Source organism: Dreissena polymorpha, chromosome 13, assembly GCF_020536995.1.
Source record: "Dreissena polymorpha isolate Duluth1 chromosome 13, UMN_Dpol_1.0, whole genome shotgun sequence".
Lineage (NCBI taxonomy): Eukaryota > Metazoa > Mollusca > Bivalvia > Myida > Dreissenidae > Dreissena > Dreissena polymorpha.
In genome coordinates this window covers 21,053,485-21,078,728 of record NC_068367.1, presented here as the reverse complement: position 1 = coordinate 21,078,728, position 25,244 = coordinate 21,053,485, and the positions used below count along the sequence as shown (strand labels likewise).

General features: G+C 35.2%; 1 protein-coding gene across 2 annotated transcripts; it reads right to left on the bottom strand.

Moving 5' to 3' along the window:
* Window positions 1-205: 205 nt before the first annotated feature.
* Window positions 206-24,069, bottom strand: LOC127854462 (CD109 antigen-like). 2 transcript variants are annotated; one of them, XM_052389506.1, is made up of 36 exons: window positions 23,903-24,069; window positions 23,246-23,354; window positions 22,780-22,937; window positions 22,564-22,589; window positions 22,045-22,213; window positions 21,347-21,417; window positions 20,784-20,948; window positions 20,141-20,174; window positions 19,908-19,992; window positions 19,630-19,744; window positions 19,194-19,358; window positions 18,634-18,723; window positions 18,208-18,411; window positions 17,148-17,246; window positions 16,902-16,964; window positions 15,955-16,152; window positions 15,244-15,393; window positions 14,897-14,974; window positions 14,358-14,445; window positions 11,866-12,057; window positions 11,127-11,220; window positions 10,704-10,821; window positions 8,421-8,534; window positions 8,209-8,307; window positions 7,645-7,900; window positions 7,365-7,541; window positions 6,469-6,550; window positions 5,900-6,056; window positions 5,250-5,324; window positions 4,601-4,805; window positions 3,223-3,578; window positions 2,638-2,754; window positions 2,283-2,392; window positions 946-1,105; window positions 598-703; window positions 206-329 (listed from the first exon to the last, which is right to left on the bottom strand). In XM_052389506.1, exons 2-36 carry the CDS (start codon window positions 23,326-23,328, stop codon window positions 244-246), a joined length of 4,545 nt encoding a protein of 1,514 aa, XP_052245466.1. In that variant the 5' UTR covers window positions 23,329-23,354; window positions 23,903-24,069; the 3' UTR covers window positions 206-243. The 2 variants fall into 2 exon arrangements, with proteins under 2 accessions (XP_052245466.1, XP_052245467.1); XM_052389507.1 differs by lacking the exon at window positions 23,903-24,069 and adding an exon at window positions 23,787-23,811.
* Between the last annotated feature and the right edge of the window lie 1,175 nt (window positions 24,070-25,244).

Sequence of the window (25,244 nt, the reverse complement as noted above, 5' to 3'; positions counted from 1 at the left end):
ATCGTCTGTTCTCCTTTCAAAACTTTTATTTTCCTTACACATTTATAACGTTAACAATGGATAGTGCTGAGATGATTTGTGTCTATTTGGTTATTTGGTGTTGTATTTGTTTTGAATATTTTGGCCATACGTTACTAGCTCAACCGTTCGCATATCTTTAAAAAACTAGTTTAATCTGTATAAATAATGAATAAATTACAACATATTTCTACTACAGAGCTTTGTTTTTATTGGATTGACCATTTAACAGCCACAGTTGGCACAGATGTCGCAGAAGGATGAGTCCCTCAGGATAGAGGACTGGTAGAAGGTCAGAGCCTTGAAACGTTCTGAAACGGAGCATGTGCTAAAGATAAGCTCAACATTCAAAATTTATCATGACTTATTGGCAAACATTATTTAATTATTTGATTTTTGCGGTATATGATATTCTCGATTAAAACATGGGTTTCAATTTAAGACGGCGTTATAGTGAACAATATTGTAAGTATTATTGAACCAACGATTTCATAACATTTTAAGCAAACGGATTAAACGCTTCAATGTGTTAGTAAACAATTTAAACAAGTGCTCGTAAAATTTGCATTTCACACCTACCTGGTTCATAGTAGTCATAGACCCTGACCGAGGACTGCTTGACGTTGGCCACGAGGTAAGAGCGGATCATCTCCACAAAGGAGCAGGTCTCTATGTTTGGATTGATCTTTAAAACAAAATATTCATACATGCGATAAAATCATAGTAAGACGGGAAAAACTCTACATGCTTTCTCGGCATCGCCTTGTCATCATAATACAACAAATATTTATTGGTCATCAAGAATGGACAGTAATAAGTGGAATTATAATAATATGGTATTTACTTACAAACCGATCTGTATGTCTAATAGTGTGCGTGTGCAAAGGTAAAAGCTGATGAAATGTCAAACACATTAATATACCGTACCTCGTCATAGTAAAGCACAACGGTTTTCAGGTCCTTGATTTCAGATTTCCTCGACAGAGAAATATCAGAGAATCGGCTCTCGAGGTCCGCCTCAAATCCAGTGGGAACATCAATCTCTACGACGGCCATGCCCGGTCCATGGTAGTACGCATACAGGTATCTGAAGCATGGGGTGTGCTGATGTCTTTATTGAGTCATTTGGTTTTAACAGTATGCAGATGGGGACTGGGTGTATGCAAGTCGTACGTAGATTCCAAGAATACAAGGCGAATGTACATTTTTACCTATATAGTAGTGGTTGCAGAACAAATATTTTACGGTCGCTGTTGAACATATATTCAATATCATTCGTTTAATGATACCAATAAATTTAACTTATAACTTACCTACTTTTTTGACAAAGTCGTTTTATACAAGTAGATTTAAAAAAATTTATAATATTATCTTTAATATGCGATGTTTCATATGTAATACTAAGATACTGAATATATTGGCCGCGTAGTTTTAAATAGACATACATTTCTTACTTCTAAATACAGCACGTATAATTTGTGTTAACATTGCGCAAGTATCGATAACTATTTAATGTAGAGTGTCTTCAACTTCAGCATTGAAATAGATCCATGCAGTTATTGGCGTATTAAACATGCATTTGTTTTTATTACCACTAAAGTATTAGCATATAAGTATAATTTCTATAACGCAAGTTTAAGCACAGATTGACATAGCAGCAGTCAATATCCGCTAAATAAATATATCAATATATCTATAAATTGTCCAACAACTTAATCCCCATAAACGCTTAAAATTTAGCTATGAGAACTATGTCGTGCTTCCGACGCTGCCCGAAGACAATCGCGCGTTCGTTCGTAAATGTTCGCATATCGTAGCGGGAAATTCAATGGAAATATATTGTCATTAACACAAATAAAAAAGAGCATTTTGTATCTCGTGTAATCTATGTTCACCAAACCACGTCTAGCATTTACATTTTAAATATTGCTATAAGAAACACTGCTTTTTTATGCGTTAAATTTATTTTTCAAAATACTTTTTGAGTGTTTATGGGGCTTTAAAAGCTACACGTATCACTGGTATTAATAACGTTCTGAAGAAGAGATGATCATTTTTGTAAACATATAAACAAAAGAAGACAACTTATGTTTTTTAGGGCTTGCACTTTTTTCTGACATTTAATTGCTACACTTTGGTTAATTTGGTTCCTGTTTTGATTGCAGAGTGTCATGAACTTCGTCAGATTACTTTATCAATGCATTAAATGTTTATGTTTACGATTTCTTACACATCTGACTATTGCATTTCACATCGTTGATTACCTAGTGCATGTTTTGACAACGATGGAGTGCAGCGAATCCTGGACCACTTCGGCCGTGAGGTTGAAGGCAGGCTGGGAAGGTTCAATCTCGACGTTGAATGACACAGACACCTATACAATGATATGAACATTGATTTTCCAATGCGATTCCGTTCAAACGTTTCATGAACTTAAGATCTGAACTATTGATTGGACAATGCTGCGAAAATTGTGTCTTTCTATATTTCTTTGACATACTTTTTATGTAGTTTGTCACTATCGAAACTCAACAAAATATTCTACAATCAAACAAACTTAACTGACTTTCTGTCAATTCCCTCGGTACATTGATGTCCAATAGATATTGTATGTCTTACCTGTACAAGAGCAGTTCCATTCCCATGAGCTTCCAGTGATACTGACGGCGGTTTATAGTTAGCAGGAGTTGTCTGGGATCCATGTGGACGGAACGTGGGAATGGCACTGAATGGAATCTGTGGATTCAGACAGATAAACAATTACAACTAATTGTAGTAAAGTAAACATGAAGCCAAGTAGTTCGTTTACGAGGTAGATTTTTTTATAACATATCATTTAAAAGTTATAAACAAACATCTGTTTACACAATTGCTGAACCAATATTTTATATATCACTTAATAATTAAGTGAATGGTGCTGATATGAAAGAGAGTAATTGATAAGTCTGAGTGGCAAGGAAGCTCAGTTAATCTGGCAGAGTTCCCTCCGATCTAATTAACCGTTCAACCCAGATGATGGCATTGTTTCATTATATGTGTGGATGTGGTTTAAGAGTAAACAGTATGGCCGACAAACCACCATATATAATACGATCGTTGGCCCAAGGACAGTTCAGAATGCCTTCTCGCAAAATGACGCTTAAGCCACGAAAAGACTAAAACAACTTAAAAGAGCGGCTAGTGTAGGAAATCGGCCAAACTCACATCGAGCAGTTTCAGAACCATGGCATCATTCTTCGTAACATGGAGCTTCTTACGGAAGTTGTGAGCGGCAACATCAATGCTGAGGTCAAGATTACTCGATGTGATGAACGCAAACTCTGATAAGGCCTGCAAACCCAGGACAGTGTCTTGCGTAGACGTAAAGCCACCGAGAGAGTTTCGCTGGGAGACGAGCCACTTCATGACTGGCATGCCCTCGGATAGTTGTCTGGTTTGCACGAGGTAGAGAAGGACGTACGATGTGGCCTCTACAGAGAGTGGAGACTCCTTGGCGTAAAATGTTTCCCAATAGTTGTAGGTGTTTTGTGGACCGGGCAACTTCCAGTACTTCATGCCATCTGATATTAAACAATGGTACTACAGCGATTCGTGATTGTTTGAAAAATACCGGCATTGACTTTAGTAAATCACGTTCATGAACTGTTTTAGGGAAAGATTGTCAGTTGAAATACATTTTAAATAACATTTTTATTATGAAACAACATAAATGAACACCCATGTATTATAAGTTATTAATTGTCTCTGATATATATTAAAGGGATCTTTTCACGCTTTGGTAAATTGACAAAATTGAAAAAAGTTGTTTCAGATTCGCAAATTTTCGTTTTAGTTATGATATTTGTGAGGAAACAGTAATACTGAACATTTACCATGGTCTAATATAGCCATTATATGTATCTTTTGACGATTTTAAAACCTAAAAATTATACAGCGTTGCAACGCGAAACGATTGAATAATTTGGAGAGTTCTGTTATTGTCATTAAATTTTGTGAAACTACGAAGATTGCTTATATAAGGTATAAAATACGTTCAGTATGTGTACACGGCGGAATAGCTCAGTAGGATAAAGCGTTTTTACTTCAGGACTCTGGCAGAACTCCAGGGGTCACTGGTTCGAAACATGGTCCGGGCAATGTTCTTTTCCTTTTTTTAATTTTATTCTTGATTTTTTACTGGAGCTTTTACGATCCAATGTTTACATTTATCGATATAAAGCATTTAACGAATAAGGTAAAAAATGCCAAACTCTGTGAAAAGGCCCCTTTAATATAATATTGCAGACTTATTTAACAAAAGAAAAGAGATCTTAAGTTTCTTTAATTCTTTATTAAACTGTATGGAAAAATTGTTTTAAAAACAATAACACATTTAAGAAAAAATCATGATTTGCATAGATAAGTGTTCTTGCAAACATGTAAATGTAGGCTACGTAATTTGCAGAGAGAATGCATGATATTGTTGCCATTGTCATTGGTAGAGGCCAAATGACCTCATCAGTTGATGTTCAACAATGGTTGATACACCATTCTGGCTTTAAGTGGGAGATATACTTTTAACATAAGCCGATGCAGACGTTACCATTGGTCAACGTAGCTCTCTGGTTAAGCCTTGTGTATGCAAGGAAAGACTTTGAACTCCCAGCCAATGACAGAGCATACGCCGCAATGGCGAGGTCATACGTGTCATTCATAATTGCCATATTTTGTACATTCATTGGATTGTCGAGATGTAGTTCAAGATATGCCCTGGCTCTGGCTGCGCTGTTTGTAATACGGTACTCGTTCTGTAGACGTAATATGCATATATTAGGGTTAGTATCACGAGCATACTTAAGTCAATATTCTGACTCAACTTTGAGGTGTTTTTTTTGTTATTTACGAGACGAGATTGGCCGTCATTCCCAATATAGTGTTCATAAAATCTGTTTGAAGAACTCAAACAGAAGTTAGAGGAGGAATATGTACATATTCTTATAGCTGATATTTGAGATTGCCATGAGCAGACGTACAATCTCAATACTCAGTTAAGAAGATATTCAAATCTAAACTTCGTACTTAATCTACTATATTTCGATTGTTCTTGATACTTGGCCAATTATTACAAATACAGTATTCCGAATGAAATCTTAAAACATTCATAATTCAATGATAGTATTAATTTCCGTTGAAGACCTATGACAAAATGTTCAATCAGCAAATGCATAAATTATTGCCAATACCCTGGTTACCTTTAAGATACGCTCACTTTCCACGAGTGCAATCAGCACAAATGCTGTCAAACTGTACACAGATGTTCCGCCTCCCTGTGAACAAAAATAAACATTTAACTTAAAAACATGACATTTTTCTCAAACGAACAGTAGGAAATTATATTTACGTAACTCGTGCAAAAATTATAACAAGTCCGCTTTGGAAGTCGGCTGAGGAATGACGAACTACGAAATCGTTGTCCTCTACTATAAATAGGGACCGATATTAATCATGGGTCATATTCCATTAAAGGTGACTTATAGGTAATGCATGATATCGCTGTGACTAGTAAATATGAACTCAACGACTAGAAACGTTTTGTCTACTGCTCTGCTCTTTTCGCAATGTCTTACGCTACAAAAATATGTAAAACTTAAACAAATACATTTTTGTCAATTATTATTCGAACTATATTCAAATTACACCATAAAGATGATTATCACTTATCTTATAATAATATAATTTTGACAGACTTTAAAAGATGCAATAAGTAAATGTATTCTTAATTGTCATACAATCAACCACCCATACTGATTCCAAATGCAATGATTTTTGGTATACAAACATCTGCTGTATATGCTTACAAAAGACCAGAAACAAAAATAAATCTGTTGAAGTATCATCTGACCTGCAGTTGAGTGCTATGCACCGATCCCACGACCTGGAAAGAGCCGTCCGAACTCTGGTAACTGGTCATCCATCTTGCAGCATTGGCAATAACGGCGTCAGACACATAAAAATACGGCGAGGCTTGGGCAAAGGACTTCAGGACAAACGCAGTGAGCCTTTTGACAACGAAATTCATCACAGTTATTCAGTCAGCAACACATTTGTACTTTCTAAAAGTATGAAATATGTGTAACTTATCCATTTAATCACTAAATGAAAATATCCATTTGACAAAACAACAACATACACATGCTATTTCGGTCTGTGAGTGTTCTCGAAAACGGGTGTTAAAGCGACCTGGTTTTATTACAGAGAGGGTATCCCCGGTCTGATGGCAAAATTACATGTTCGCAGTTTCGATCGCCCGTTCATCCCCAACCTGCAAATTCGTTTTGGCAAGGGGCGTTAAACCAATGTGCAGATATGTCTTTAGAACAATGCGTCTCCTTTATCTCACAACCGTCACAATTACCCAATTAACAATAATGTGAAAATCCCGCAGCACGAGAGACGTTTGATGAAACTTACCACATGCTACCCATATTGTCATTCTTGCCCCAAATACTGAATGAAGAATCGTATCTCTGGAACGTCAGTTCGCGTTGATAACCTTACAACAAAAACACAGTAACAGTAATTACATGATCTCTCATATGACGTCAATTTTAAAATCAAAATGCTTATCAGATGGAAACACAAGGAAAATATACATCCGCTTATAGTTTCTGTGATATTTGTCATTCTTATCACATATTTACCCTTATGAGAAATGTAATATCAAGAGCTAGAGATGTTTTTGTATTTTATAAACGCTAGATTAATTTTTAATGAAAGTCTAAGTAATAAGTCATTGTCTTTCATCGATTATCTTTAATTTTTCAGCATATATAGCTTTGAGTAAAAAGGCTTTAACTTTTGAAAAAAAAATGTTTCTTTCTTACAAACACCTATGTCAAATAACCCCAGATAAATGGACAAAAACATAACTCACAACAGAAGCAACTTTAATTTTGAGCTGATTTGACCATATTTATTTGCTTATTAAATATTTTCATTATTTATGACTAGACAAAGTTATATTCATTTATTTATAAGTTTATAATGTTAATTTGAAGCGTCATGCAAAGTATCACCAATTAAAGAGACGATAAAAACAGATATGTGGAAAACATTTTAATCCTTATTAAAACAAACGCAAAAACTAACGTCCAGCCTATTGGAGAAGAGCAAAAATCTGCGTATTCGCACAACAAAACAGCACAAAAGATTGGAAGGCTGATCGTTTGTAAAATCTACACCGAACAGTGTATAGTGGTTATTAGCCGGAACTAAAATTTAAATATTTCTTCCAAAAAGCGTTTATCATTTTGCACTATCTTTAGACGTAGGCAGCCTAAAAATGGATTATATGTACGCATTGTTACCTTGCTGCATGTAATTCAAGGCCATCTCAGCCACATCCGGTGTCAGCTGACCGGAAGTGTTGAGGTACTTGTAAACAAAGACATCTGGTGCCAGGCTGGTCATCGTCTGCTCGCCACATCCGGTTGGCAGGCGAAGCAGGGATTTTAAGTTCTTCAGAGTTGGACCCATGATGTCACCTAAAGACATAAAGGCAGATTAAGCTTTGATCACAAGGCTTTAAGAATAATATGTTTATATCAATATGAAGATGAAAGCGATGGATGCAATTCGTTGTTTTACCTATAGCTGACACCTGGATTTTCTGCGAGTCGGGCACGATATTTTCCGGGAAAGCTAGCTGAACGTCCGTGGGGTTGAACTTGCTCAAAAGAACCGGAACATTGAAGTGCATCTTCTTGCCTTCAGCCTCCACTCTAAGCTGCCTTTTAACGCCATCAGCGGACAGCGTAGACTGGGCCTTCACTGAGATTTCCGCCATGCCGACAATGCGGGGGACGATAGGAACGAATATGGAAGCTGCCTCGCCGACCTTGATCTGCAAAGTTGTAATAGCAATGATACGTTTTACTGTCAATATTCTGCACATAGACAAAATGGATTCAAAGTAAATTGCCTGGAAAAAAATGTATAAAATTGTATTGGTCAGACATGATGAAGATCTAGTTTTATCAATTTGCGAATATCATTTCGTTATAGGTCTAAACGTATCGTTTCAACAAAAGTCAAGACCCACCTATGCGCAAATTTAAATAATATTTTGTTATCAATGTGTTAATTGATAAATTGTTTGTATTCCATCACATAATTCGTGTTTCAACTTCAAATGCATGAAAAGTTATTTACTGTGACTTGCTTGACAACGTCTACGGAATTGTAGCTCAAGTGACCGCTTTTGTTTTGAACCACGTCGAAATCGAATGATTTTGCGAGGGTTACAACTACCTGAAACACCGTACAGAAACTTTGCCATATCCGTACATTGTTCAAACTTACAATCCAACCGAAACTGCGGAATTCCATTTTAATGTATTTCATATACGACACAAAATGTTTACGTTGATTTCCTGTCCCATGTAGTTGAAAACGTTGGCCTGAAGCACGACCTGCTCGCCTCGAATCACAGAGTAGGGCAGATTGAGGTTGATGAAGAATGGACGGAATGTAGTGAACTGCGATGATAAAAATATATCAACAATAACGATAAAGGTGATATTTTCTTCATGAAATATATGCATGTAACTGAGATTTTGTTTTGAAGTGATAGAACAGTTTTATAGCTGCGCCTGCTAATAAGTTATATTCGAGTTTATTATCCTCGAGAGCGTTTCTATAAGCCTGAGGCTTGCGATGCAATCCATCTAAAATATATAGGTATAAACTAAAAATAAAACACTTGTTTTTACCTTGAGCTCGTGGAACGGTGTTTGTGTGAAACGGTCATATTTTCTAAAGAAGAAACAGTATCAGGCTTGATGGCCTAAATCACACATAAAATGGTTTGACCGTCTGTGAACCCAGTCCAGTGTTGGATATCAAACTCCTAAATCACATGTTCCTTTGTTAGCCCATCTGTGATACCCAATCCGTTGTGTTATATTTATCGCATAAATCACACTTACCTTGGTTGGATTGTCTGTGATGTAAAGTCCAGCGACCAATTGTATAAATCTGGATAACTCTTATCCAGCGGATAAATTTTGGTTATCTTCAATTTTATGATAAGATAACCAAAAGGTATCCACTGGATAAGAGTTATCCAGATTTATACCATTGGCCGCAGTGTTTTATATTCATTCCCTTAATCGCACATACCTTGGGAGCACCGTATTTGAGGTCGAGTACAGTACGTGTTATTTATCTCCTAACTTGCCCATACCTTGGTAGCACCGTATATGAGGTCGAGTACGGTACGTGTTATTTATCTCCTAACTTGCCCATACCTTGGTAGCACCGTATATGAGGTCGAGTACAGTACGTGTTATTTATCTGCTAACTTGCACATACCTTGGTAGCACCGTATATGAGGTCGAGTACATTACGTGTTATTTATCTCCTAACTTGCCCATACCTTGGTTGGAGCGTATTTGATTTCGAGTCCATTGTGTTACATTCATCACTCCTAACTTGCACATACGTTGGTTGAACTGGTTGTGATGTCGTCGACGCCAGTGTGTTAAATTCATCTTCTTAATTGCCTATACCATTCTTTGTCAATCTGTGATGTCGAGTCCATTGTGGAATATTCATCTCCAAAAGCACTCATTCCTTGGTTGAATTTGTGATGGCGTTGACTCCAGTGTTAATTCGTTTCCTAAATAGCCCATACATTTCCTGGGCCGTCTGTGATGCCGATTAAAGGGTGTTATTTTTCACTATTTAATGAAATATACCGTTGTTGGACCATCCGTGCTGTCGAGCCCAGTGAGTAGTATGTTCAGTTAAGTCCAGCCCAAAGTGTTTTATTCATCTCATTAATACTTCCTTAATAACTTATATTGGACCGTCTGTGATTCCCATTGCGACATGTTTTATATTCAGCTTATTAATCGCACATACATTGGTTGAATGCGCCTGTACTGTCGAGTTCTGAGTGATTTATATTTATCTCCTACTCAAAAAATACCTTGTTTGGACCTTCTGTGCTGTCGATGCCAGTTTGTTATATTCATTTTCAAAGACACACATACCTTGGTCGGACCGTCTGTTATTTCCAGTCAGGTGCGTTAAATTAATCTCATAAATTACACAGAACTTGTTAGGACCATCTTCGATGTTAAGTTCAGTGTTATATATTCAACCACTTATTCGCACATACCTCGATTGGACCTTCTGTGCTGTCGAGCCCAGTTATATTCATCTTCAAACTAACATAAACATTGTTTTGACCGTCCGTGATATTAATTTGTGTGCGATATAGAAATCTCCTCACACACATACAACCGTTTTCGGAACTTTCATTATGTCGAATCAATAGTGTTGTATTAGAGTCCTGAATCACATCAACCTTGGTTGAACCGTCTATGGTGTATAAGTCCAGTGTGTTATATTCGTTCCCTAAACCGCACATAAATTGGTCGAATCGTTTGTGATCACGAGCCTTTCACATTAATATGGGCCGTGCTCTGTGACAAGGGGGTTTAATGCATGTGCGTAAAGTGGACAGGGACAACACTTTCCGCTTTATGATATTTTCTTTTTAAAGAAATTCTCTTTAAAGCAAAACTCAAGTTTGAAGTATATCTTGGTACGTGATTCCCAGTCCGGTGTGATATATGTTTCTCTTACCTTTGTTGGAACGTCCGTGACTCAATGACCGGTGAGTTATATTTATTTCTTACCTTGGTTGGACCGTCCGTGATTCCTAGTCCAGTCTGTTTGTTGATGGAGAAGGCGGTTGCGTACCAGGACGTAATGGTATCAGGGACTGTGGCTGACACTGTGGCGGTTCCAGACTGACTGCAACCCGAAACAAATTAAAAATTAGTTCCTTATCTAGGAAATATTTTATTAATGTCAACCACTGATATGAATCGTGGCACAATTCACGTAAACTCATATATACACTCTCTTTCGTAGAAAAATGTTGAACAATATGTGTCGGGTTTGTTTAGATGAAATTTGCGGTTTCTGGCGCAAAAATTCAAAATTAATTAAAATGCTACACATTTTTATTTGTGGGTAGACATCTCGGTAAGAGGAAACATAAGTATCAATTTGTTTTAGAAGCATAATGCACGTATGTTCTGAAACCATATGCTTACTCAGAAATGACGCTTGTCCAAAGCCAGGTTTCCGGGAAGAAGTCTCTGGTGTGTGTAACCTGCTGTAGAGGAGCACCACCAGAACCCCCACCTCCTGTCATCCAACCATTTGTGAACATATTGTGAACATATGAAATGATTCTGGTATTTACATTAACTTGCACGAGATAAAAATTAACGATCGTTTATTTATGTTAACATACACTACAAAAACATCTGGTTGATGAACTTGTGTCGCAAAATCAGTCCAGGAACGAAAACAATACACTGTGTGAAGAATATATGTTGGCATAATGGTATTTTTTACAACGGAGCTTTTCCCATGTCATCCATCAAGTACTTAAGACGAATAAATTGGAAAATAGGGGATCGAGATAACATAATTGTTCGGTAAATATTACGATAACATGTACAACGGTAATAAATAAACGTTATGTATTTAGCTCTGCACTTATAAACTACTCGTTCTGTTATATTTAGACCGATTTCGTGCTGAGCTTCGCACAACAAATCGATAATGCACAGACGTTTGGCCTTGCATTAAATTGGTTTGTTTTGTTTTTCAGAGGAACAATGCCCTCATACGAGTTCAAATGGAAACTGTTTAAGAAAATGTTTGAATTTATGTTAAGATAGTGTCGATATGCCCCCTTAAATTACAAAATTGTATAAAACTAGTCTGGTATGGGAAACTTACCGGGAATCCAAATTGGAAAAAATTAGGGTGCATATGTTTAACCTGGTGCTGGTGTAACTCCTTGTCCGGGAACCATTCCCGGAATCCATGTTGGATATTGTAGTGGTGCGTATGTAATTCCTGGTGCGGGTGTGGAAACTTTCCATGGTGCGAATGTATATCCTGGTGCGGGTGTGGGAACCATTTCCGGAAGCCATGTGGGAAAAGTTGGATATTGTCCTGGTGCGTACGTGGCTTGAACAAATCAATCAAGCATATTAAAAAAAAACATTTCCTTTAATGAAATATATTAACGTGATTATCGTGGCAATGAAAGCATTGCCACTCCAGCGGGCATGGTGGATGTGTACTACATGGTGGCGCCTGTGTATATTGGATGCATCATAGTACTCAGACCTCCATGAAACTGATGTTGCATGCCATGCTGTTTGTACACAACAACACTCAATCGGTATTGCTGTTCTGTAACTAAACCTTATACAATAACAAATACGTAAGGGCTGATAGTCCAAGTAAAATATTCGAATGTTATTTCTTTCATACTGTGTACAATAGTCATATACTGTCTTAACCTATATTTAAACAAACGTGTCCAATGTACACATTTACTTGGAATGGATACACAATAATAGGCGAAACAATTCTAAAGAAAACAGTTTCAAGTGTAACATTAACTTAAGTGGGAAATGAAAGAAGATTCTTCAATTTAAATTGTTATTGTTGTAAAATACTAATCATTTGCAATACTTTTAAAATATGTCAACATAAAACTGACTAAAATCGTTCAAGCAAGCTGCTGTTTATTCGAGTGAAACCACGAACACAATTTAATATGCACTACTATCTATTCATAATATGTAGGTTGTTTTTAGAGATGTCAACGAATATCCGAATATCCGAATATTCGGTCCCGGACCGAATATTCGGATACTGTTTTCCGAATCGAATATTCGGCAGAAAAAATAAAAAATCGAGTAATTTCAAAGACTTTGTATTCGTAAAATTTGCTTCAAACATTGTCAAAAAAGTTGTTCCTCGTGTTATAATGTTTATTCAGGTAGGCGCGTTAATGCGTCGCTATGGTGATGACAGTATACCGGTCATAAATCCCGCTAACAAAGCCGGACACTTTGTGTCAAAATTATGATAGGTGCAAATCGCGTCGGCAATCAAAACACCGACCTGCACATGATCCAATGACTCGAATTACAATTAAAATTATCAAAGATTAAATGAGTAAAGGAAAAGCCAACTTTGTGTAAAAACAAATAAGACCGTATGGCAATTAAAACACCGACACGTATTGATCTAATAACTCGAATTACATTTAAAATGATCAAAGATTAAATGAGTAAAAAAAGAGCCGACTTGGTGTGAAAAACAAAAAAGATCGTATGGTTATAATCACGTTGTCCAATCAAAAAAGCTTTTAGAAAATAATTTACTCAACCTCTAATGAGTATTTGCGTATCGTATGGTCCAAACATTAATTAATTACTCAATATTCAATCAGGTCTTATACTTAAAGAAATGTTTTTGGTCTTTCACCCTCATTTAATTGAAAATATTATTATTGCTACACGCATAAAGTAAATATCTGTCCAAGCAAAATGCCACCTACGCCTTCCGCTGCTTGGAAGTATTTCACGACATCATCCGATAAGAAGTCGCCGATCCAAGTGTCGTTTAAACGTGGCAATATTAAAAGACTGACTGTTTAGTCTTTTAAACAGGTTCAAAGTGTGTTGTGGCTATGTACATACTAAGTAATTCGTTTAAGTTCAGCTTTAATTATATGTAGATCTAACTGTTTTGTCATGTAATTATTTTGTCGTCATGTAATAATATGTTTCTCGTTCTATTGTTGATGTACGATATTAATAGTTTAAAAACAGTTTTTGTCATTCAATTTTAAAAATAAAAAGTAATCAACAACATCAGCCTCGAATTAACGACGGCAATGATGTGTCAATATTTAACACTTCCGGTAAAAACGAAAGTAGAATTCATGGAGTAATGGTACGGTAAACAAAGTTGACTTTTTTCCAACAGATGTTGACCGAATATCCGAATATTCGTTCGGAAGGGTGACCGAATATTCGAATACCGAAATCGGTATTCGTTGCCATCCCTACTTGTTTTATTTTTTTAAAACCGAAAACACAAATTTAAATTACATGCACAAAATATCCAAAACAAATCAAGTTCGGATTGAAATAAATTTGGTAATTTATGTATTTGTATAGGCGTGAAAACTTTGAAAAACAATATAGGCGTGAAGTCTGCAACATTAAAATGTACATTCATTCGGAGCTTTATTTTGATGCTAACTTTTAGTCTTTGTTAGCTCTAGATAACAGTACGTACTTTTTTCTTGACTTCTTACTGGCAACTTTATATTTGCATGGCAATTCGACGTTGAGGTTCTTATGCTCCCTTGTGTCTGTTCATATATGTATTGATTAGTACTAATGTTACATAACTGTATATAACCAATACATAATAACTGATAAGAATGGCAGTAAGAGGCTTACTTTGGGGTCCACAATCTACCTGACGTTTGTAGAATGGCTGAGCCCAGGAAAAGCCTATTACGTCCGACAGGACTTGTATTCCCGACGTCTGTAAGTTCATATATAATATTATAGTTAAAAACATGAACATAAACATATACATATACAAAGCGAAACTTTAGTTGCATAAGCAGGCACTCCTTTTTTAAAATCTATTCAAGGTCCTTTACTTAGGGAAGTAACCAATATATATATATATATATATATATATATATATATATATATATATATATATATATATATATATATATATATATATATATATAATATATATTCTAAAAACTGCCTATAGTATTATATCAACACAAAGATTCCAATAAATTGCTTAAAAAATACGCAACAGAAACTGATTGAATGAACAGAAGCTTATACAAATAAAACTTTATATTCTTAAGAAATGGATCATTTAAAATTAAGGAATATCTATTTAGCAACGATGGTTTTCATCAACTACCGTATGAATTTATGCAAACACAGAACTTTTCAATAAAACGTTGTACCTTCATGATTTGTTGTGGGTCATGCATTTCATTGGCATTTGAAGACGGGTGATCATTAGGACGAAGTGACGTTATGACCTAGAACAAATAAAGCATGGTATTCAAAGCGAATGTAAACTGCGTGGACATGTCTTATCTTACTGAATAATGTATAAACTCAAATAAGTATCTCAGCTTGCAAATGACACACTTCTTAAATAATGGATAATAGTAAAGCTTTCCAATATTCATAACAGGTTCAATAGAGGTATTAAACAACCGTGTTTTTGTCGAAATACATTCTTTAAGAGAAAACATGTTACGGTCAAATCAATGTTTAAGATGTATTTATCTACTGAAAACCATACGTTTTTCTGCGTGACGTCATTTCCAGTCGCCAACAGCATCACACTCTGGTCTACAGCCAAGATATTGACCATTGACCGAGGGTCAGTGCTTATTTGCAGGGTCACATTTTCAGCTGGTTCCGCAGTATTTTGGTCAAAGGAAATCGCAACCTTAATTTTAAACAAACTAGCAATTTTATTCGTCGAACTGTATTAAAGTGTTTCATATGTAATTTAAAGAACATAAAGCGACTTATGTATATATAACTTAATATGAAGTCATAAATCACAAAAAACAATTGTTACACTTGTGATCATATGAATTATAAACACAAAACATCAACAACACAACCTTATATCGAACTTGGTATGGTCTTTAATATGTTTAATAACATCCTTAGACATTGTACCTGCATGCTTACTTTGGTTTTGGTACACTTAAAAACATACAATTTCAATAAAATCGAATGGACACATAACAATATATGGATTATCAAATAATGAGTTGAAAGCTTCTTGAAATTGAACAGCAATGATTTCATAATTTTGAAAAAAAAAACACGATTGGCCGCTTTGTGCAAACAATACCTTTGTTAATCTTGTGCTCTGGATAAAGCGTTCCACGAAATATTCTCGTGAAAAAAGTTGTCGGTTAAATGTGTGATATTTATGGCGTTACAGATTTATTTATTTACACTCCGTGGAACAGTTAGTCACAGCAATACCACGCACTTTGTTTGTGAATACATCAGCGGAAGTGGTGGCCACAAAGTAGATAGAGTCTGCGTTCCAGCCGGAAGTTGTGAAGTAGTATACGATGAGTTTACTGTACGGCTTCATTTCGTCGGTGACCTTAAAGACAATGTGCTCAGTTCGTGACCCGCTGCAGTTGAGGATGCCTGACTGGACCACGTGGTTATTGTTGATCACCTGCATTGATGTAAGCACACCTGATTATATGACACTTTGATCACTTATGGCAAGCTAATGAGAATGTATACATACTGTCGAAACTTGGACAAAAAAACTGTTTCTTGCGCGCAAAACTACATCTTATCATTGTGATCACATATGGCAAATTATTTTAAAATCTATCGATGCACGGGACAGTGTCAAATTTCCTAAATGTGACCTTTGACTTTGTATAATGACTTTGCCCTTAGACTTATCGAACTTGTTATTGCGCGGGGAAATTTGTCTCATCATATTGATCAATTATGGCAATTATTAAAAATATCCATCCATTCAAAAAGAAATGCTCCTGATAATTATTTCCCGCGCGCGGCGCCCGACCGCCCGCCCCACCAGCCGCCTCTTGCCATATCCCCCACCCCCGGCAGATGTCAACATGATACGGCCATAATTCGAGCATATAAAATGTATAGACTTTTTCGGAAAATGTATCTTAACCATGATCAATGTTTTCAACCTGAACAACGTTTGAACATAAACACAAAAGCAATACGTATAGACAACGCAGAATACCATTGTAAATTTACTACACATCAACGTTATGTGTTTGCACAAAATAGAACTGCGTGATTTTTCTTGTAATAATTAATAAATAAATATGTTATGCTCCTAGAACTTGATACGTTAAACTGGCAAATCATTGTGTAAATATATGAATATTTTAGGGAACATATAACATACAGTCATGTAATATGAAATGCATTTACCGTAAAGAATATCCTGTCCATCGGATCAGCACTTAGCAGTTTGAAATAAACTATTTCGCCAATCTGAGTAAAACAATTTAATATGATATTGAATAAAAATATGTTTTGATATTGATACAATAATTATTATAGATTGAGCTGTTCATTATACATCAAAAACACTCAGCTTTATATCTATACATAAAGCTATAAGTAAACAATAGTAGTATATTTTATTCTGTTTATAACGTATAGATGTGTAATTACCATTGATGAATTGCTCTGAGAAAGTTGAATATTTCCTTTCTCGATCAGCCAGGATGGCTTGTTCATGTCGTAGGTGTCCGTAAGTCCTTTGTACTCAACCTGGAATGTGTAAAATTCACTAATGCCACATTTTTCAGTAAGTCTTTCGTGCTAGACCTAAAATTTGTAAAATTCATGCCACATTTGTCAGTAATATCTTTGTACTCAACCTGAAATGTGTTAAATTTATGCCACATTGTCAGTAATTCCTTTGTACTCAACCTGAAATGTGTTAAAGTCATGCCACATTTGTCAGTAATTCCTTTGTACTTAACCTGAAAGGTGTTAAATTCATGACACATTACTCAATTAGTCCTTTGTACTAGACCTGAAATGTGTAAAAATGCATGTCATGGGGATCGGACAGTCCTTTGTACTCCAAATGCATTTAATTCTTGTCATATGGTTTGGTTAGTTCTTTGTGTTTAACCGGAAATATTCTTTTTGCATGTTGGTGATATCAGATTGTATTTTGTACGCGCCCTGAAATGTGTTTAATTTATGTTACATATGTCTGTACGTCATTTGCTTTCAACCTTGAGCGTTTTTAATTTATTTACAAGATGTCGTTAGGGACGTAAAACGCAAAATAAAATTGATTTCATAAATGTATCGAGGGGTCAGGAGGTCCATTTGCAATGGACCTGAAATGAACGTAATTCACATCATATGTATCGATATGTCATTTCCACCATTAATGTGTTCTGTGTACGCACATTACATATTTATTTCAACTTGTATGTCTATTTTATAATATACTAACAGTTTCTTTGCTTTACTTCGCCAACATTCGGTTTTACTTTTCACTAAGGTTAGCAATTGACATCACGATACTGTCAATACTATCTTTATTGTTTGTGTACACAAAAGAGCCTTTTCACTTTGTTGCTTTCTTATTAATGATTTTCCAAAGGGAACGAAGAGAAATCTGTGAATTAAGATGACGGGCGGCCATTTACACTTAGGCAAAACCTGTGGAGGAGTTAAACTTTGTCGTGGTAAATCTTGGAAACGTCTTTACCTGAAGATGCAGCGAGTATGCATTTTCCGGTGGGTTCACTGTGAACTCAAGGACGCCGGTTGGGGGCGGGGCATAGTGGACATCAGGAAGTGTCTGTGCTCTGTATTTTCCGTGCTGAGTGTCGTAAAATTTGACATAGCTCTTTACAAGCACGTTAGTGACATTGGATATAACTGGCCGACCATCAGCTTGTGTCAATGAGATCTGAAATAGTGCATTTATAATTATGAACAGTTCTAAAAAACACTGACGTAAGATTTTTAAGTCGATGTTTTTATTCGGCTCTTCAAACAGCTAGTAATGTTATAAATCATTTTGAAAGTTCATAAAACAAAAGCTTTCTGCAATGTTTAGTTTCCTACTGAATACACAGCGTTGCCATGCATGTTTTCGTATCACAAAAACAACAACAAACAGATCACTTACGTGACCGATGTATGGCAATCCAGGTTTGAAAAATGTAGGGCTGGTTTCACGGTCAAAGGAGACTTTGAATGGCTCCTTGTAGAATTTAACCTGTTTTAGACAAATTTATTAATAACACAAAAACATGAAAATGTGAAAATAAGCAGAAGGTGTCACAAACATTTGTTTTAACAGGACACCATTTATTTTAAAACACCGAAGCACATGCACGTGGCAGCAATAAGTTTTTTTTTTAATTTTTGACACATGTTTTGTAATTTTGTAATCTTATTTTTCTTCTATAACTGGTGTTAACGTTTCATGCTTTGCATTGACAGTTCCGAGGCGGTGACCATTGTTTTACTGATTTTAATGTTTGGAAGCACTTATAGGCAACCGGCTATTAGCCTAAAAAAGAGACTAGCGGATGCTAAAAAAATTCTCCAGACAATATTTTGTATTTAAGAATCTTCCATCATACGGGACATGTTCTGTCAGATTTTGCGTGTTGTTGTTCAAACTTGTGGTTAAACACGTTTTCTTCAATATTTCTTATTACAGATTTTTCAATCATACGGGACCTGTTCTGTTGCATGTCGCGTGATGTTGTTCAGACTCTCTGTGACGCTCACGGTAACTGTCAACATGTAGCCAGCTAACTTCTCTACCAAAGGCATGTACGTGTTTGGATCAACTTCGTTCAGGAGCTGATCGAACGGTATGGTGAACTTTGCATCTCCGTTTATCTACGATCAACCAAAAACCATATCATACTACTTGGATAAAACAACCGCATGCACATAGTCAGTTGACTGTTGTCTTGAATAACACCGTAGTAACTTAACAATATTGACTAATAATAACATCAACATCATCAACATACGTAAAATACGGAATAGCAATAACAGCCAATTTTTTTAACATTAAACACTATTAAAAGTATTCATTGAGAAGTCTCACAAATATCATATTGAGTTTTAAATTATTGTCAACAAACGAAGACTGCCATCAACTTACATCAAGCTTGGTTTCCACCATCACTTCATCTCCCACGTACTTCCATGGGGCTCCGATATAGTTTACATCAGCCCGGACTACCACCGTGCCAATCACAGCCTTACCGTAGGTGTACCTGAAAATAACAAAGTCGTCTTTTTTAAACCTATTTATTTAAGCTCGATTGCATAACAAGCCTAAGCTTATATATCTAAAGTTGCGATTGTATTTATGATTTGCGAGTGTTTGATGTACGTTATTACGAGATTATTCTCCGTTCATGAAAATTTCCGTCTTACTTGGCTTCAATGCTTCCATGCATATCTTTGTCAGTGGTTACAACGTAAGATGGAAGATTCACTTTGACGTCAAATTTGGGCAGGACTGAAACGGAACAGAGATTCTTGTTCACTCTACAAAATTATTATTAAATTAATCTTGTAATACAGATAAACAAGATATTTCAAAGTAATCAAATGTTTAATCACTGAAGAAATACAATGGTGACATATTTGTAAAATGTGTTCCTTACCATATTTATCCACATTAAAACTTTTGCTCGTAGTCTGTAAATGAAGCATTGCACATTTTAATAATGTCGTTTGCTAAATATCAGTACGGGGTGATATAAATAAAAAAATGCTAAAATAAACAGTTCACATATTAACAAATATTAAATAGTTATCTCTCAAGTCATCTCTTATTCAATTTCAATACAACGAGGGACGTAATGATATTTTTTATTTCTTCAATCCAATATTGGTACAAAATGTGATATTCTAAGTTTCTAAGTTTAATAATTAATACTAAAGATATGTATCATTGCTCGCATCGTTCATCGATGTGCTCCTTGAAGTTCCTTGCAAACAGGGTTATTTGTTGTAACCAATTTAACTAATATGCATTCAGGTTTAAAACTACAACGGGAAATGATATATCCGACGAAACGTTTTTCAATGGTTTGTGAACGTATTGGTTTTCATCACGCTGCAATGTACGTGACATCGAAAAAACGTGTCGCATGTTAATCATATTTTACGACAAAATGTATCATGTTTCTACAGTGTTATCAACGTCGTAGTGATGGACGTCGAATTGCAATAATACAATGAAATAAACAGGGCTACCTGTATATATCGATACCAAAAGGGTTATATAATTAAACTAGCACTCGCCTCATCACTATAGGTATTGTTTTCGTAGTCATGGCGTCGAGCCTTGGACGCAATACGCCACGTGCCAAGAAGGGGTTCATCATCCATGATCATCAGGTCCTCTACAACTCCGTAGGCGCCCGAGGAAACGTTTGTCATCTTCTTCATGTGATTGCCTTTGGGGTCCTTTAAACCATGTGATTTTTACTTGTATCGGCAACTTCTCTTGAGGTCTTAATACATTTACATTAAATAACGCAAAAGCATCAATTGAGGGTAGAACGAATTATTTCTAGCATGCATAATTCTCTAATTCTCGGCATTAGAAAACCGGTTATGTTTGATATTAGGTCTGATGTGATTTGGCTATGAATGGGTGATTTTGAATGCTGCCTAAATGGCTCAAATCTAGTTTTATAAGAAACGCCAGTATGTGTCTCTTATTCATGATAGATTGTTCTATACACTGAAAGATAAACACATGATTTTGTTAATGACCATTGGCTGAATATCTCAAGAGTGTTTAGTCGATACCTTAAAGTTGTGTGTTTGATGTAAATATACGGCAATACATTGCAACTTACGTAAATATCGACGTCGAAGTATCCACTGAACACGGTCATGTCTGAGTAGACACCAAATGTTCGAAAATTTACTGAAACCAATGAAAACATGTATAATAAGTACGAGTAAAAATTTAATTACCAAATTAACTCTACTCATGTTTTTTTGGAAACAAAATCTATTGATATTTATATCAAGTCCATTTTAAGTATTTTTGAAATTATTTATTGACGCAAATATGTCCAACAATATCTGATAATATATTCAAGTCGGCAGAAACAGTAATAGATCATAGCAACGACATTTGTCTTATATTATATTAATATAACGCCTATATGTGCTCTTACTTCGTTTTGGTGACTAAGATTTTCGTTTCATGTATTGATATACCAATGTATTTAATATACATCTGCTTGAGTTTTATTATTATTATGTTTTATAAACATATCATGAGTCTAATAGTTTATTATATTTAGACAAATGGACACGATAATTATTATTGTTGTATTTATTAAAATGGATTCTTGGCCGGTGTTGAATCCTTGACAACGGTTTTAAAGCAGAACGCACACAAGGAATGTTGCATTACATGCGATCGATTCAATCCACTGAAATCAAGCTATGTACTGTTAAGTTTTTCTTTTTTGCTTAGTATAGTTTAAAATGGTCGTGCCGAATCGTGTTTAACAGTGACACGACTATTTACATGTATACCTACTTGTTTGTCCTGGCTTATAGATCGCCTTGTCAAGTTGAATGTGAACGGCGAAGCGTTTCGGGATGTAGCCTTTGTCAACAGTGAGAGAAGCATGTTGCTGAAAGTAGACTCCGCTTAGGCCATTCACTAGAAGCTTAAAGGTGCCGCCATGTCGAAGCGTCGATGGGACCTAAAAAGGACACGTTCCAATATGTAAAAATATGTTTTATACCGAATTAAAGCAATAGGTCGCTTGTCTTAATAGCGAGTTTTACTGATAATTATGTTCGTTGTATATTCCTGTATTCACATACTTTCTTTAAAGAATTTAACTTAGAGCCTAAACGAAATAGAAACACATATTGATGCTTAAACAATGGTATATGCGACAGTACGTTTCCGATTTCTAATGATGTTCAAGAATTTTGAAGTGCCATTTTTCTTCAAACATTGTATTGTAAAACACGATTTCTGAAGTGTCTCTTTGACAAACATGTCAAACAAAGTCCACAAATACTGAGTAAAGACTAACATGCATACCGAAATTTGAAGCAGACCACCCTCTCCTGAAAATAAACAGGTTGTTTTATGAAATTTTACAATTATACTATAAATTATATATTTTAAGCGAGTGTCAATTGCAACATGTTTGTTGTTTATTACGTTTGTAACATGTAGATCTTAATATATTTACATTTATATAATATATTTTGTGATTTGAAAGAACAGATTTTGTAATTATTAAGGGTACCGTACCTTTCACAAAAGTATGTCTGAGAGACGAAATACTGTTGTGGTCATACTCCAAGAGGTCAACTTTGACGACAACGTCAGTACTGGTGTTGTAAAAGTTGAATGTGATGGGCAAAGATTTGCCTGGTATGATTCTGTCCGGCAACACAATCCAGTGCGTCCTGAAAGGTGTAAAAATGTGTACATTTTATCATTGTTTCTGTCCAAACAATGCAAATATAAATATTAAATAAGAGATGAAATTACATGTATTAAGAAAATAACCGTTACACCCTTTCGTCTTAAATGTTATATACCACGATACAATGTATGTTGTTTTAAACCAGCAAAGGCAATAAAAAAAAAACCAGTGCACTCATGGAACTAGGTACCAATAATTTCTGAATAACAATTTTTTTCATTACCGTACGTTACAGATAACAATCCGTTTTATTTCAACTCATTTTTAATGAGATATGCCGTTACGTACCCATTGTTTTTGTAGTAATTGTCGACGGCATTACCAGAACAAAGTGAGTGGAGCAACCACGTGATCAGAAATAGCATCGGCATAGTCGGTGTACCTTTCTAGATCAGCACTTAAATAAATTTTACATGCGATTAAATACTATAATAATAATAGGAACACGATTTGAATATGTAGGTGCGCAATTTTACAGCACAACGCTGTACTTTATAAAAAATATATACTGGGAAAGTGCACCTATAAGTGTTCAATGTCATAAAACCCGGATTAACAAACTCATTTTCGGACTTACGAGCATTATTCTGGAACAAACTATATTAAAAGACCATGTCAGATGAAAACCAAAAAATATACGTATTGAACCATTCTTGAATTACGATTTCTTCAACGAAACTTTAAGTTATTTGAACTAACGGAGAGATCTTAAGGCCAATCCGTTGCATAAATGTATGCAGTTTAATTGTATGCAGTTTACATCTGGAAAATGTATTTAGTATGAGTTTCAGTAATGCTCGTATTTAGTTATATAAGAAAAGTAAATTACGAAATTAAGAAATTTTGAAACATCGGTTAACAATGCACATATTTAATGTTTGTAAAGGTCTATTATGTATATGTATATTTTATTTCTCGTTTGTTTCACAATTAAGAGCAACTCACCGATTCTTGTGTTATTCTTCCAACTTATATCAACTTATATTATTCCAACAAATATCATATAAAATAATTAAGACTATTGAAGAACTGTCGTTGAACTGCATTTAAATATGAACATGTCGCCCACAGGAAACAATCTTATCTCTATACTATCAATTGCTCCTGTTTAAATGGAAAACAAGATAAGCCCCAAATAAATGACATTCTCTTGAAGGGAAGGTTGTTTGCGTTATTCATGAAGTACACACATGACGTGACGCATTCGATCCCAAAATATTTAAACAAAAACACACGTAACAGAAATTACTTCTCAAAGTCGTTTCAATGGATAATAGACATATATGAACATGACACGGATGTTCCCACATTCCGATTTCGTCTGAAACGTGTTTTAATCTCCCCCGAAAACAAGAATATTTGGTTTTTTTACAAATCCCTAGTTATAAATAATTTGTAAAGAAAATTTACAAAACGATGCATAATTCAAGTTTTTTAATGCTTACTTGATTGAAAAATATAACTCTTTTATAGTTTTACCGTAAACATGTACAGTCCTAGCCTCACTTGCAAATATAATATGAATTCTGAAGTTGAGATTAACAGATGATGCATACACTTACTAAACAAATATTATTTCATAAGCACTTGCATAAACTGTTTATAATTATGATTTATGTGTACAAAAATAATTAATAAATCATATTGCCTAGATCATAATGGTCACTTGATCAATAATATTCAGTTATTATACCTGGTTACCTAGTTTTCACTCACAATAGTTCAACTATGTTTTAAATATGTTAAATAAAAAACCGGGTAATTGATGAAAGCAACCGGTGAACAAAACACGTTAACAAGGTACCAACATATTTCCGGAAGGAATAACTCACTTAAACTTGCATTTATAATATGTTAGCAGACAAAGATACATATAAGGGAAATTAAGGGACTTTTTTTCCATTCATTAGTCATATATTAAGATGAACACTACTCTATTTGGAATATTCTGTATAATTATGAAACAAAAAAAAGTTGAGAAAAGACTATCGGCCGAGGGATTCGAAACCTTGCTCTTGAATTTAAACCCCATGTTCTACTTTTAATTTCGACTGTCGCGTAGGCGATCACTATCTTGCTTTGATTTTCATAGACATTTCGTATCTTAAATAACATTCTTATGTTCGGAGTGGAAAATCACGTAAGAAATTAGGAAAAATTACAGTTTTAAGACCTTAACCAGGATAGTTATGTAAGCTCTGAGTTTTATGCGCTGACGGAACTGAAACAGTCTCCCACAGCAAATAAGTCATTGTCTGGTGCCGATATTGTTGTTGGAACAGGCCTT

Coding starts and splice junctions, on each gene's coding strand:
- LOC127854462 (XM_052389506.1), bottom strand. CDS start 23,328: ATGCCGATGCTATTTCTGATCACGTGGTTGCTCCACTCACTTTGTTCT. Junction 22,590..22,779: donor CAGACATACTTTTGTGAAAG/GTACGGTACCCT, acceptor GTTTATTTTCAG/GAGAGGGTGGTCTGCTTCAA. Junction 10,822..11,126: donor TGGACAAGCGTCATTTCTGA/GTAAGCATATGG, acceptor TTCGGGTTGCAG/TCAGTCTGGAACCGCCACAG.